Raw genomic sequence first — 15,696 nt, forward strand, 5'->3', positions numbered from 1 at the left:
TGAAGGTTCACGAAATTATGACTGACTTGAAATGACTTCGCGAAGTCGGATAACCTCGATTAGCTTCAAACGGTTTAAAGCGACGTTATAAATTCAAATGACTCAAGTCAAAAGACTTGAATTCAAGACTTCAAATGTCTTGGAATGACTTCGGGAAGTTAAGACTTCAATTCCTTTCAAGTAAATTCATGAGTTCAATTGAATTGAAGTACTTTCAAACGACATTTAGTCCGCCTCAATCTTCCGTGTTACTTTATGAACATTTTCTCGATAATTTTGATGATCCCCATATAGCAGTGTAACAACTCCTTCGTAAAAATTTCCAATTCAACACATCATTACCTAGAATGATATTTGATTCCGATCGATCATAATTGTTGTAGCGTAGTTGAGAAATTATTTTAATATTAAAATAATAATAGAAAGTCATTACAAAGTGATTCTAGGAATACAAAGGACTTCAAATAACTTAAACTTCATTCGAATGAATTTCTCTCAAAGTTTACACCCGACTTGAAGTTATCGCAAACCCTTCAGATTTCTTCAGATTATCATTTTTGAATGAAACGAAATTCAAATTTCATTCATTTACCGGAAAAATAGCGAAAGCAAAATGCCATCTACCAATTATGTGAAACATATTTTGGTAGTCTGATGTCACATGTGAGTGATAAGGATTTCGTCATTTTACACACAGTTTCGCATGTTACTGATACAATAATCTGGATTAAATATGTCCTTAATTCTGGTACCTGCAACAGCATGGTCCATGGACTATACGATATAAATACTCTTTTCAGTAAGCATTGCTCAAATAACGAGCGTATATTCCTGAGCTTGAACGAAATCATTGGCTTCCGTTGCCCGTCATGTTTTTTTCCAAAAAAAAAAAAAATGCCTGAATCTGTTTTTCAAACTACCGTTACGACACTAACGGAGGAAGTATGTTTAAATGACTTTGACTTGAGACACTCCTCTGACAAAAGTGCTTACTTCGAGAAGTGTCTGTTGAAAAAACCGTGAACACGGGATATAAATTTTGAACTCCTAAGTGCCGCGGTGGTTTACATTCGTCAAAAAGTACGTCATAACGTATCAGTCGAGGGATGTTGAACACGTTGTTTACTAGCCTAGCTTACAAAAATTTTGGCACCTGACTTAAAAGAAGGTCGGTACAATTCTTTGTTTCTTCTTTGTTCTTTTAATAAAATCACAAGTAAGAATCTGAAGCTACGATCTGATGATGGGAGCAACTTTTCAACTTCTCTTATTCTATCGACGGAGAATGGAAAACTATACAACGCATAACCTATATGACTATATATATTTTTATATATATATATATATATATATATATAAAAATAAAATAAATAAAAAGTGGTTTTTTTGAAACACTCTAATATATATGTTTCTTTGCATTCTAACTTTCGCTTGTTCGGTCGCTTATTTCCGCTCGCGAACCCTATTTTCTTTGCCGTGCAACGCAATTTCGCAGCAGTATTATATTTCAAGGATCCCTTTGAACTTTATGTTTCAGATAAACTGACTGCGCGGAATCCTGGAAACCGCGAACCGGTCCGCGATGAACACGTCTTACGCCGGCCACGATAATAGCGATTCCAGGGAATGAATTCCCATAGAAATTTTTTTTTATACGAACCTACGTATATATGAGGCATTCCACCAAAAATCGACGTACCTATGTCCCTCACCGTCGGCGATTTTTTTTTATTTTTAAGTATGGTGTTGAGTGTATTAAAAACCATGTTTCACCGACTTTTAGATTTTTTGAAACATGACTTTGATTTTTACTGCTTCCAAAAACACGATAACCCAATTTTCGAATAAATAGCCACGACAGATTGGCTTCAAATTTGTCTAATGAATTCTTGGTTAAAAAACGACAACGGATGGTGGTCAATTCATGATTCGAATCCAATTAATAATTTTAAAAACCATCAAAATGCACGTTCTTTTTTTACGGTCTACTCGTGTGTTTCCCCTTAAGCTTCGCTTACGTGCAAGGTCAATATTGGACCGATGACTAATCATTATTAATAAATTGTACCCATTCGATTAGTTATATGGGGTGAGGCTTGAGAAATAATGAATTTTTCTTTTTAGGCTTCTTACTAATTTGTGCAACTAAAAGGTGTACAATTGTTATCAATGATTCAGTCTGATGGCTAAAAAAAAAAAATCTTTAAATAATCACCAATCGTAACATATACCAGCTACCGAGTTGTTATTAATCGACGACCGAAATCGAGAAAATATTTGTGATAAATGAAGTTGTTGTACCTACCCAACATTTGGTGAAATTCTGTATCGAATCGTTCACGAAAACAATCAATTGCAAGATAGTTAATGCTTGAAATCCAAAAATATAAAAATAAAAAACTAAACCAGGAAGGTACCATGGATAAGACTAACCGAAAAATAAACCCAAAGAGTGGAGAAAGTGAGGAAAAAATATGTCTCAAGCCTTTAACCAGTAGCTCGGTTACCGGCGTAACGAATAAGTCTACCGGGGTTAATAATCTACGTACGCAGCAAGGAGTAAATTAATTTTCCACGGGTTCTACCTCCGACCGAGAACTATAATTTTCCCCGCCAAGTTTCACGTTTCATGTCCCAAGTCGCAGGTTGCAAGTTGGTAAGGGGTATTTCAGATTTATGGTTGAAAGGGAATATTATATACGTTGCGTATATCGAAACTCTATCTAGGCCCTCCCCTACCTTCAATTAGGTGCGTTAGAATTTATAATTAAATGATAGATTCCACGGTATGAGATACCGGGATTTATCAGACGGAACACCTTTTACTTTCTCTACACATTCGATACATGGCGAGTTGAGATCAGTCATGGGAACAATTGTAATTAGTCAATTACAAGTATTTTTAATTAAAGGTGCATAAAATACGCATTAGACTGATATTTTCTATTTTGTAATTAGATAAATTGGATTGTAAAATACACATGCCATTTGTATGTTTTTTTATAATCAAATACCGTTCGTATTTTGTAATTAGTAAAAGAATACAAAAATGTGTGAATGCATAATGAAAATGTATTTTGTATTTTCTTTCGTCCTGATTAAAAAATACAAGAGTAGTTTGCGATTTATCTTTTGCTAATTAGAAAATACAGATTTAATTTATATTTTACTTTGCCCTAATTACAAAATATAAATATTATTCGTAATGAAAATATAATCAATTACAAATTGTAACCAGGCAGTCCTCAAATCTGATTCTAATCGTTTCAGTCTACGAATAAGTTTTGTATTTCCAGTTCTTCATATTTCAACCCGACTCTCACGTCTATCTTTAATTTTATTTGAATTTATTTGATTTTCGTTCTTTTTTTTTGCAAAAAGCTCTAGTTGATGCTTTGTCACAGAGTTGAAAAATCCACCAGCAAACGTCCATTTGCATTTCTTTCAACCTCTATCCACCAACCACTATTGAAATATTTCAACACCGATTTATGGAAATTCTAATTCAATAATTGGCACATTCTGCTTTGCTTGCACTTCCGTCAACAGATTCAGTTTGATCAACGCGTATCAAACCATGATAAGGTGTGTAATTACTACCGTACGAATAAAATTTTTTACCATCAGTTTTACGAGCGAAAACCGGCTCAGCAAATTTTTTACATCTTATACAGTCATGACGTCGATGGTTCATCGCAACTTTTAATTGACCTCATTTCTGACTCTGAGAACACTTGAGATCCACCCGTGCTTTACCATTGTTGCGGTTCTATCTCTTCTCTTATATTCTGGCAGAATGTCGCGAATACGCTTTTCGAACGAATTAGGCGATCAGCAATTATTAATATAATATTAATACTATTTTACGATCAAGAATTAAAGGGTATAGCCGGATAATTTCATCCAAGTATATAAGTTCGTCGTAAGCTTATATCATATCACCCACTACTTATTTAATTTTCACATACATTGTGTCTTGTATTAAAGTACACGCATTGTTATTGCTGCAAAAGCTACTTAACCTAATTACCAGTAAGACAATAATAATGAGAAGAGGGAAGGCTATATTGGTTCGTTAAATTGCCTGTATAAGCTCCTACATTTACTACTTGCAATACTAATTACTTATTAACTTCGTTCCGGAAAGAGTAAAGCTCTTTTACTATACGTGTTGCAAACTGCACCGATCGCGTTGGGAGAGATTCCTCTCAGAAATCATCTCTGCAGCGGAGCTATCAGATTCTACGGAAAATATGATCCTACGCACGGAGTTGTGAGTTTTACGAAGCAAGGTTGAAACCGACTCTCCACAGAAATTAGTACTACGGATTATGTAAGAGGTATCTTACGTGAATTCATCCACTTTTGTCGGCCCTCGTCGACGTTTTGTTACGACTGTTTTACACGATGTTCTGTTTTTTTTTTTGTTTTTTTTTTTTTGCGTTAAGAAGAACGCAAACGAAGAATTTTTACCGGTTCTGCTGTCTGTCATGAAAATCCTACCGCTAACGTCACTAATTGTAACAATTAGGTTGGGACAGTTCTAGTAATCAGTAATCAGCAACCCGTCTTAATTAGTCGCTGTGTTGATTTGTAACGATCGAAATAAGAATGTGAGGAAACTGGGTGCATGTGTTTGATCAGAACGAATATCGGAGCAATGTTGCGAAATTAAATACCAAGCGATGTCAAAATGACAAAAAAAAAAAAAAATGGGTTTGAATGACTTTGTAGAAAATAGTGTTCTTCGTAGAATGAGCGATCGTAAAGTGAAATCGAACGAATCTGCTATATTTTTGATTGTTTCTAAGCAATTTGAAACAAAGCATCGACATGTCCAAGCTTTTCATCGCAATTCCAGTATTTTATACATTCGTATTTTTTTATGAGATCATCGTAGCTTACATGATTATTTAACGAACACTCGTCGTATGACTATCTCGTAATAAAATGAATCAACTACTAATGCGGATGAGCGAGAGGTAACGGAGCCTCCGCAGTTACACGCGTAACGTAGTACACGGCCGTACAATTGAATAAAGCACGTGTGCCAAGCGTGTATGAATGCATAAGTTTCAACGTCATATTCAATTGATTAAAGTGTGTCAGGCATTAAAGATCTCGTAATGACTGACTGCAAGAACTTATTCCACTCCGGTTGCGATATCTTGGAATATTGAGATATACAGGGTGAGCTTTTCGAACCTCGAAATCGATCGTCGAATCTCGGCCTTTGGCCAGTATCGGATTCGAATTTTGGATCATGTCGATGCCCGTGTGACTATCGGATGCTAGATATCAATCGGTGTAAACAGTTTCTGTGATTATTCGTAAGAAATACGGTGTCTGGATCAGATCTTCTGGTTTTTCCTCACGTTGACTTACATCACTGTTTTAACGTTCGACAAGGCGCGAATTAATTATCTGTTTGCATTTGTGAGCTTGATGCCTGTCGATTGCAGGATTTGTTCGACGTTTCGTTTACGTTTTTTTTTTTTTTTTTTTTGTGAAGAATTCTTTCTCGTTTCTTTGAAGCGTTAAAATCCTGAAACGAATTTAATCTGGATTTTTTCACGATGGTCATTTCTATATTTTCTACAATATTATTCGTACTCGACGATGAATTCACACCTGGCACGAAGAAATCAAATAACTCAGTTAAAACTTTGCATCATTATTTATACGAGTAACACCGAAAAAAATATTCTCGAAATCTGTATTTGTGTCAAAGATAGAATATACTGGGAATTTCACTTCTATAATATGAACAGTGATTACGTATAACTTGTATCGTATTACAAGTGAATAATATGTATTAAAATTTGAAGAAAACTTACCGGAAACTCGTACGAGAGCGGCATTTTGAGTGGTGTTGTCAACGGTAGTTTCGGACGTCCGTCTCTGTAACGAGAAAAGATTTTCTCTTATTAAGAGAGACCGAATTATTTACTCCTATCACGAAGCTGTCGAAAGCTTTATCAAACGCACTAATTCAGACGGCAAGTCAGTTATCACTGAAAATTTCGAGGTAGATGAAAAATAAACAGTCGTATCTCAACCGATACACTTTCCGCCCACGCAATCCGGAATACGTTAGGGTGTTTTATTTAAGAACAACATTATTTTCTTTGCTGCCACTCGAAAAACTGGTCGTAAATAGCAAGAAAAGAATCCTCGCCAAGGGAGGTCTTTTGAATTAAATTTTTTTGAATTCTCATCCAAACCCTGATTGGTAGCGTTATTTTTTTTTTTTACCTATTCCGGTAACGGGAGGTGAAAAAACGCCCCAACCTTGTAAATTCCATCTCTCGGGTATATCATATCGTTCAAGGTTCTCTATAAGGTCTCATATTCTTCGTTTTTTAATGAAGAAACACATGGGTGAGAAAAAAAAATGTCTCATAATTTCCAAAAAAGTGGTAAAAATTGATGCGTCTCGGAGTGAAAACGTAAGCTGTTCTCCTGCAGCGGGAAATTTGAATTCACGTCGGGGGTGTTTTCTCATGTTATTGAAATGAGAAAACCTTTCAAAATTGGATTCAGGATATCCACCCTGCACCGGTGAAATTTTTATTTTTATTCCTCATCACGCAAAACAAGTTTTCTAAATGAACACCAAAAATAAATATTGCTCATCCGTGTGTAAAAAAATTAAATCACTATTATGACATTGAGTTATCGGTCGGAAAAAAAAACAATAATAATAAAATGAATCTGTGCCAGTTTTTCAATAAAATTTGATCCGCAGCGTTTGCCTTTAATGTGGCCGGTTGTCCAATTGCAATAAATCAACAGTAGAATTGCAGTAAGGGTATACAAGCTCTTCAAAGTTTGGTTTGGTTCTTTATGTCCGGAATTAGCGACGGTGTGACGAGGGGCATGAAAATCGTTCGTTCTCCATTCTCGGTCGTCGCGTAATTTTCTCAGTGCAATCAGCCACTTAAGGTCTCGTTCGCACTACAAACGACCAATGAAACCAATGAAATCAGCGAAACTGTGCCGGAGGTCGTTGAGTGGTCTACGTGACGGCGGCACGCGGGCTAAACGGGCCAGCCAAAATCCACTGTGCGAGGTGCCAGAGGCCTCGTTCTGTTTTTAGGACACGCGTTACTTTTTCAATCCGCGTCGCGTGTGTTGAACCAGAGTTTTCGTGAATAAAATATAGCGAGGAGGTATCCGATTCTCGGAGAATAAAAGAAGCACTCGAAGAAAACGACACCCGGTGGATGCCGAAAATTAGACGGACTTGAAAACATCTTTGTCTGCACTTGGAATTTTTATTCACCGCGAAAACGAGTGAAAATACGGAGACGACACCGACGCAAGTAATATGTTCGAAAAGACTGAGTGAAGAAGAAAAATTGTCTCATTAATCCCTACAGCCTCCTACTATCTTTGACGTCGAGTGAAGAATGAATAAAAAAAACCGTTCGCGATATCTCTCATTGGCCTCACAAGAAATTTCGCAGATCTGAATATCGTAGAATGGATGCTAGAAAATTTTTTACGAATTTCGGATTATATAAAAACTTTTACAAAGTAGCTCCGATATTAACTTTTACTAGGATTGAACGGTTGAAATTTTACAACTGAATCTCATCGGTTTCGTGACGCATTTCCTTGGCAAACTAAATCCTATAATTGATCAAGTAATTCGCCACAAGTTTACGATACAAGATTCTTTTTTCCCACTCACAGCGATACTAGGAAAGTTATCTTCATCTTAATCTACGCGGCCACGGAATTTTCGGTAACTGCATTGTACTTCCTGCATTAGGTGACTTCCTTCAGAACAGATCGGTGCGATTGATGCTCCGATAATCTTATCGCACGATCGAGTTCAGTTGCCACAGATAGCGCGTTCGAAGAAATTGCGTAAAAACGGAGGAAAAAATGTCATAAATATAGGTATCTGAATTTATTATAATTTATTTCTTCCTCGCTGCCAGCTTTTCAGCAGTTTTACGATTTTTTACAACTATAATCCGATTGCCAAGATATTCTATCATTGCGTGTAGGCGAAGCCAGACAGACGTGTGTATTTTCGGGTTTTCCAACATTTTTTTTTTTTCTCTTGCTCTTCCGGCATCTTCTTTCTGCCATATTTCCTGGCGCAGACGCGTCCTCTCGCCCAGATCTACAAGCATCTTCTTTCGGCAGATTGCATCACTGCAGTGGTTTTCGAAAATCGAGTTCATCGGACCGTCGGAATTCTAGAGCGCATGGTTTTATCCTCCTAGCGTAGTCAAAGAATATTCTTTGAACTCCGGTGGATAACTAACGTGTTCCAGTTGATGTATAAGGAAGGGCGAAAGAGCAGCCCAAACTCCATGAAAAGTTATCTTTGACGCGCAATTGGATTTCCTGATGAAATTTACCGCGGCCTATAGGGTAGAGGTGGGTAGGCTGTAATAGTCTGAGAGAAAGTTATAACGTGGAGGAAAGTTGGAAAGGGTCGAGAGGGTCGTAGGGGGGAAACTAATCGCTGATAGTACTTCCTCCCCGTATAATCAATAGTTAAATTCGTCCTTAGAAATGCAGCCAGGCACGGTTCTGACATTCTCTGTTCAAAGTACGGAGCCTCGGTTCGTTCCCAACTTCGTCCATAAAATTACCTCCATTCAATCTGATTTAACTTCTACAAGCGCATAAACGTGTGTCTCGAGATCGTTTGTACCTAATTTAATTAGAAATCACGACGCTTTCAAATTTTTATCACTGATAACAAAAATTTCGAGACTCGAAGGTGCTGGAAATTTTCGAATTGTGCTGTTGGATTGCCTGGTATTTGAAAAATCGAAGAAAAACATTCTCGGAATATGAGGTAAGGAAAGAAACAATCGGGCCGAAGGCCAATGCGCAATAATTGGCCAACTTTTCAAATTCGCATCACGCACGGTCAACGTATTTAGGGCACAGGTTTATAGATCCGAGAGCCAATTGCCAATTGCAAAATAGTTTCAAGTCTGATCGGAATTACGATCTGGGATTTCCAGCTTATACCTTCACCGCGATTCATCCATTATCTGCGCTACGGTTTTCACAGGATTTGATCGTCGCAAAAATGCGTAACCCGTATTGAGAAATTGTGAGTAATGTCTCAATCGTTAATCGTACACTAAATTAATTATTAATTAATTTTCCGTTCCGTTGACGTCTCAATTATTCATACAAGTTTGTTTCAGAAAAAAAAAAAAAAAATACTTTCAGATTTATATGTAACGAAAAAGCGTATCAAGAGGATTAATAATTTCGCGAGAAAAATCCTCGACAAAGTTTACAAATTATTGATAAAAATAGGATCCCGTTCAGCTCTGCGTGTAATTTTAGTAATAAATTTTTCACTTCTAAACATCGTTTTAAATAGAATTTTAAAGAGAGAATCTAAAGCTCTCTTAGTTACATCGTTTAGCAACTTTTTTGTTTCTTTGTATCCTGCTCAAGTTATGTTTGGAATGCCCGATAAGAAGCCTCTGGTAGACTGATACGTTTCTAAATATTTTTCCAAGTCTCCCAAATGGCACATAAAATAAATAACTGATCGTCGGATGAGAATGAGTAACATTCCATTTTTTATTTATCTGACTTAAACAGTCACTTATACCGTTGACAGTGCGAATCGCGAACTAGCTAGGGTCTAAGTTTCAGGTACTTAATGACGCGAAATTGGCCGTAGGATGGCCAATAACGTACAGCAACAGTGAGCGATGTATAACCGTTTGTACCAACGACGAGGTGATTAATATAACTCGTTCAATTTCCCACAACTAACTCGATCTTACAGCCACGCATGCAAAATCCAATCACAGCGGCCATTATTGTTCTGTAAACTTTCCTTATAGAGAGTGGTAGAGGGCGTACTACGGATGCACGTATAAATGATGGTTTGTGAAACGAGGATAATAATTCGCGTGTACAAGTAACTTTTGATGAGAATCCATCGGTTCACCGAGGTTAATTACCGAACATATACGGACGTGGGTTTTACTTTGCCTGTATACCTACCCAACCTACTATTGCTATTTCACACGTGCGACCTGTAAATATGTGCAATTTAAATTTACTCCTGGAGATCCACCCTCAACCAATCTATTATTCATAGGCACTTTAAGGGAGCGTACGAAATCGTTACACACCGTAGAGGAACGATTTTCCGCACGAAGAGACTGCCGGGTGCAGCGATTACTATTTTTAGTTACGTCGTTTTCACTGAATATATTGTACCAGAAGTTCAATGGCTAATTGCTACAATGAAATTATCACAGGCTTACTTATGATGTTAGGCAATCCACAGTCAACACGCTTTTTCACGCAACGAGATCAGATCATACGGTCGTACTGGTTTTCCACAGTCTTTTAGAACCAGTTCGGGAAAATTTTATCAAGGGATACAAATAAGAAGGTGTATAAGTCAGGGTGTTATTCGTAGCAATTAATCTAATTCCTAATCCTAAATCCTAATCATTCGGCATTGTCTGAAAAAAAAAACAAAAATAGTAATTATTGTATCATCCGTAATGCAGTATGATTCTGAGAATGTTTACGAGTTGCCAATTGGCTTTTAGTTGTTTGAAAATCGTCGATAAAACGCAATAGTCCGCAGGTTTTCAGTCGTATTGAGTTTATCGTTCACCGGTTTCCAACTCACTCAACACCCGATAATCGTCGTTTGCGGTGAATATATACGCAGCGGCAAAGTGACCTGGCCGATTGATATGGAAAGTCAGATAAGAATCCTGTACGGCGATTCTGAAACTTACGTCATTTCTAGTTTGAATTCCAACTCCGCGACACTGGTCATAACGCAACGATGGAATGCGTGAGGCCAAAGAAGTCGACACTATAAGTTCAAATCGTACCTTGTGCATGCTTTTCAGGTTCAAATGTAAAAACTTCATTGGTTTGAGCCACGCAACTGAACCCAGTAATTGTTATCATTTAATGTGCCATTATAAGCATCTAATGCATAGATGTAATATAAATAGCTATAAGCGCTGTTTAGAAACACTCGTGAAATTCAGAAAACTGACGATGGTAAAAGTATAAAATAGCGTGTTAAGGCAGCGGAGCGCTTATGTGGCACTCGATGCCTCTAAAAAACAACTAAGATCAAAGCCGAGGGGTTTCGGTTGTAAGTGCACTTTGCGCCGTTGCGTCGGTGCAGGTAAAGCTGCTAAACAGTTGTTCACAGAACCGTGACAACAAAGATTCGCAAAGCTTTTCTACTAATACAATTCGCGACAAAGCTTTGCAAATTTTTTTCTCGCACGTCACGAAGCAAGGTCAGCAATTTGAGCCCTGCATATTATGCATGCAAACGGAAAGCTTTTCTCGAGAAACTTGCAACACGCCATCTGCAGGAAGCAATGCGGAAAGTTTAATATCAAATCGCGTGTCTTGTCTGCCATCGGCCGAAATGTACGATACATCAACGTAAACCAAATAAAGAGACCGTGCCAATGACCATTCGGTGATAATTTGGTTACATTGCACAGTCCGTAAACATTCATTGTGAATTCCTGGAATCGTTCGGATCGATGTGAGGAATTATTTTCATCCATTTTTTAGGTTGCTAATAGTGTTTTTATGCCTGGTCAGTATTACATGAAACATTAGGAATATCATGGAACGATTTTCTGCTTGCGCTATATTCCAAATCACTCAACGTTGTAGTGGAAAGTTATACACGGTATTTAACAGAGGTCGGTTAAAGCCATTATGTACTGTTTTAACAAATGTTTATTGGGACGATTCACACGGAGGGATCGTCCATTTGGTGGTCGAGCGTAAGCCCAACTTAAATGGTACACCCACCATTAGGGTGGTCCTTGTCAAGGTGGAATGAATTTTTTTTAAGTATTTGAAAAATTAGGGAATTGTTTTTGAAGTATTTGAAGTTGATTTGCTGGGCGACCCGGAAAAAAAATCGTCAACCCCCTCAATAAGGACTACCCTACCCACCGTGTGAATTCGCGAATAATAAAAATGACTCCAATTGAAGAGACCTTTCCAAGTGTACACCTGATTTTAAGCATGCTCAACCCGTCGACACGAACCTAATGCTGCCACTAACTTTGAGCGCATCGCCTTTAGTGGCGAAAGTCAAAGCGTACAAACCAGTGCGACGATCTTTAAACCAATAATCTATCCACGGTCCTGTGGCACCGATTTGAGAATTACCTCAAAGAGCCACGCACAACACAGAGAACGTCGCTCTCTGTTGTCTTTGAATCGCGTCGAGAGCCTGCGGGTGCGAGTGTGACGATGTTTATGCACTGCGTCCGGAAATCCATGTACGAGTAGGATACTGTCTCTCAGGAGGCGGATAATACTATTCAAAGGATCCGCTCAAGTCGATACCGAGAAACCCTCTTCGCCTTGATGCAAACCGCGATTGAATAACTGAAATGACTTTATGATATCACGCGAGTGTGAAAAGCACGAATGAGATTTTTCTTCATCTTATTCTCATTCTTATTCTTCGCCTTATCTTTTCTTCTGCTTTTTTCTATACCCGCCAAACGAAACGGCGTCGTACAAAGAAAACCTTTGGACGATTCAACGCCAATTTGTGTCAAACAGAGCCAGTGCTTTTTTTTTTTTAACATTCCGTAAGGTTCGAAACAACGAGCCAGTACTTTGATATGTTAGTATTGATTTTTTAACATTATTCATTTTTTTAGTTTCGATAGCTGTGTAAATTAAATTTGTTTGACTAAAAGATGTTTTACAGTACTGCTTTTGTCAACCCGGTTAGTCTCTCGTTCTAATTTCTTGTGGAATCAACAAACAAACGGATAGAACTGGTTCGAATTTCGACAGTGTAGCATCAATTTTTAATCGCGGAATTTGGAAACTCCATTTAGATTCTGAAAATAGTAAAATCAACATTTAAATTTTAGCACTCTTATGAATTTCCGGGACCAGCGATAACGTGCATAAGTGAAATGACTCGCTCAGCGAAGGTAGTGCTGTTACATAACCCTCCGATTCCAATAAACTTTGCGACGATTGAAATGGAGTAAAATCAACGCGTATCCGCCAAAGTACCGAATTAGCCGGCAAACGGAGCCGAAGATTCGTCGTTTCCGATCACACGGAATACGAGTAGAAAATGTTCGAGAAAAATGGACATCGGGTCGTCGAAAGGTACCCATCGAGTCGTAGATGTCACAGGAATGATCCTCAAAGGCAGAAACATTGAAATTTCTGGAGCAAGAAAGCAGTCGTCGCGTATACGCCGTAAATCGTGGACCAGCCATGTGCCCCCCGAGGTGCCAGGATTAACTTGTTATTTCGCGGTTGCGAAACCGGAAGTGTCATTACGATCTGGAGACGAGGAGCAGAACCGCGGAGCCACCCGTGCTACCCGAAACTGCTAATCAAACGAATTTATGACTTAACCAAACCGGTAAACAGGCTGCGTTCCATTCCCACACTTGCTCTCATCTCACCCACTACTCACTCTCCTGTCAGCAGCCTGGCAGCCCGTATACGCAACACAAACGCTCGTCAACCCTCGTCGACCAGGTGCTATTTTTCATATCTATAGGCGCGATTCCCATCAAAATCCGACCTACTTTTCATCCCGATTCATAAACCAATTAAATCAATCCAAAACAAGGTGTCGCACGGTTTTGAAAACGTAAAAAAGTAAACAAATTTTATTTGCGCCTCTGTTCATCGTTGAATTTAGTTTACCTAGATTCACTGTTTAGCCAATTTTCAGGTCATTCATATTCGGTTAGTGCTGCTGAAATTTTTCTTCATTTCTCCTCGTTCGCACAACATTGGCACAAGTTAACTTGGGTTGACGCTTCGCTTTTATTTTAGAAACACGAAGGGAAACCCGCAATTCTTTACTCTTTCGGCGAAACGGTGCTTATTACCAATTCCACCGATCGCTTCAAAGCTTGAACTACTTCGACACATTTTTTTTCTACTTTCCAGAGTTTCTTCTTTGTTTTTGGCTTTATGAATCCTTGGTCGGAGTTTGATGACAATAAGATTGGAATTAATAGCGCTGGTGTAACGATACATTTTTACGAAAAATCGTTATTTTGCCAATTGAGGATTGTCTGAAATTCAGTCAAGATATACTGAAATAAGAAATACTCATGTTTTACAAACTTGTCTATTCTAAAATCACTCTAAATTTGGAAAATAGTAATATTTCTTCAATATTTCACGATATTAACGTTATTGGAACTTGAAAATGAATTAAATCTTCACCTAAGTAAGTTGAAGTAACCTCCTAAATGACAGATTAAACCAAGTTCCACACTGTATATAATGAATCGTGACTTATCCTTTTACAGTACTCTTCAATGTCGTAATTAATACCAGATCAATCCGTCCCGCACGTTTTAATTTGAAGATCATATTGCTAAAAGTCACTAAATCAAAGGCGTTCATCGTGCGAGATGAACAAGTATTTTGCCCTGTTCATCTGTTATAGAATCCCTTTGATCTTGGAGCGCATTTTGTAATAACCGTCTCGAATTTCACGTGCAAACGATTTTGTTTGAAAAGTAATTATATTTCGAGTGATTCCCTGCTCAGCAGAGTATGGAAAACGAAAAAAAGACGTAAGCGCGGATAACATGAGAGAGAGAGAGAGAGAGAGAGAGACGACGTATTAATACATACCGGTAATTAAAATACCGGTAAAAGGGATTTTCGTCTGTGATATAATTTGGCGAACTTCACTCCCTTCCAAAGGTTTTTACTCCACCGTACGCAAGAGCAGCCATTATAATGAAACGTTTGAGCTTTATTGATTCGACGATATTGGTAGGACTGAATATTGTACTTCTGGGAATAATTCTTCTTCTACGTATTTTCAATATTAATAGACACAATGAATTAATGTTATCAAAAATTGGAGTGATCGTAACTCTAAACCTTCGATTAATTAGCGAGGCGCTAATTGCGACGCTAAATATCCAAATTTGCATTATCCAATTATCAAGTTGCAACGTATTTGAAAATTTTGGGCAAAAGGAACCGAGCCTTTGGGTACCTGTAACTTCTTCAAGCGCCAAAAAAGCTGCACATAATTCTGATAACGTTGAACATAGTAATGGTAAGATTGAATGATAAAATAGTGTAACCATATTTCTTCGTCAGGTGTCTCTTCGGTAGAATATATTACTGAACGATGTTTATCGGTCAACAAACAAGCCCGGTATTGCCGATATTACGAGCAATTCGAGTGGTTTTCAGCCCTTTGGAAATTCTTTCAACTCTGTAGTAAAGCCGTGTATAATTAACTCGATTTGCAACTGGGTTCTGATCAAGATGAAGCATCAGAACCTGACTAAAATTCTGTCTACTTGCCGATTGCTCGACACAGATCCAGGTTAGGCCCTAATCAATAAAAACTACGTGTCGTTTTGCCTTATCGTTACATCAAATTGATTTTATCGATTGCGCCTACCAGCACTGAACACACTTCAAATAATTTACAACAATCGTACGCACTTTTACCGAGACAAATTAACTTATACTATATACAAGGCTTATTTATAGCCGGGTGAAATCGAATGAGAGCTAAAAAAGCATCGGCTAGATATAATCAAGGAAGACCATCGTTGGATTTCGTCGAATTGGGTTTATCATGATTCTTTTTCACCCTAACGATCAAAGTTCAGTTGACAAATAACTTGTGTACAAAAGTTATTCCAATACATAACA

At 37.9% G+C, this 15,696-nt stretch overlaps 1 protein-coding gene across 11 annotated transcripts in view; it reads right to left on the reverse strand.

The window, feature by feature from the left end:
• LOC124299833 (uncharacterized) overlaps positions 1-15,696 on the reverse strand; it is a 130,369-nt gene that overhangs the window by 20,492 nt on the left and 94,181 nt on the right. For all 11 annotated transcript variants that reach the window (XM_046753221.1, XM_046753224.1, XM_046753218.1 and 8 more), the window contains one exon: positions 5,838-5,901. In XM_046753221.1, the coding sequence (XP_046609177.1) occupies positions 5,838-5,901 (64 nt within the window). The remainder of the gene's footprint in view (positions 1-5,837; positions 5,902-15,696) is intronic.

This window comes from Neodiprion virginianus, chromosome 3 (assembly GCF_021901495.1).
Source record: "Neodiprion virginianus isolate iyNeoVirg1 chromosome 3, iyNeoVirg1.1, whole genome shotgun sequence".
NCBI classification, from domain to species: Eukaryota; Metazoa; Arthropoda; class Insecta; order Hymenoptera; family Diprionidae; genus Neodiprion; species Neodiprion virginianus.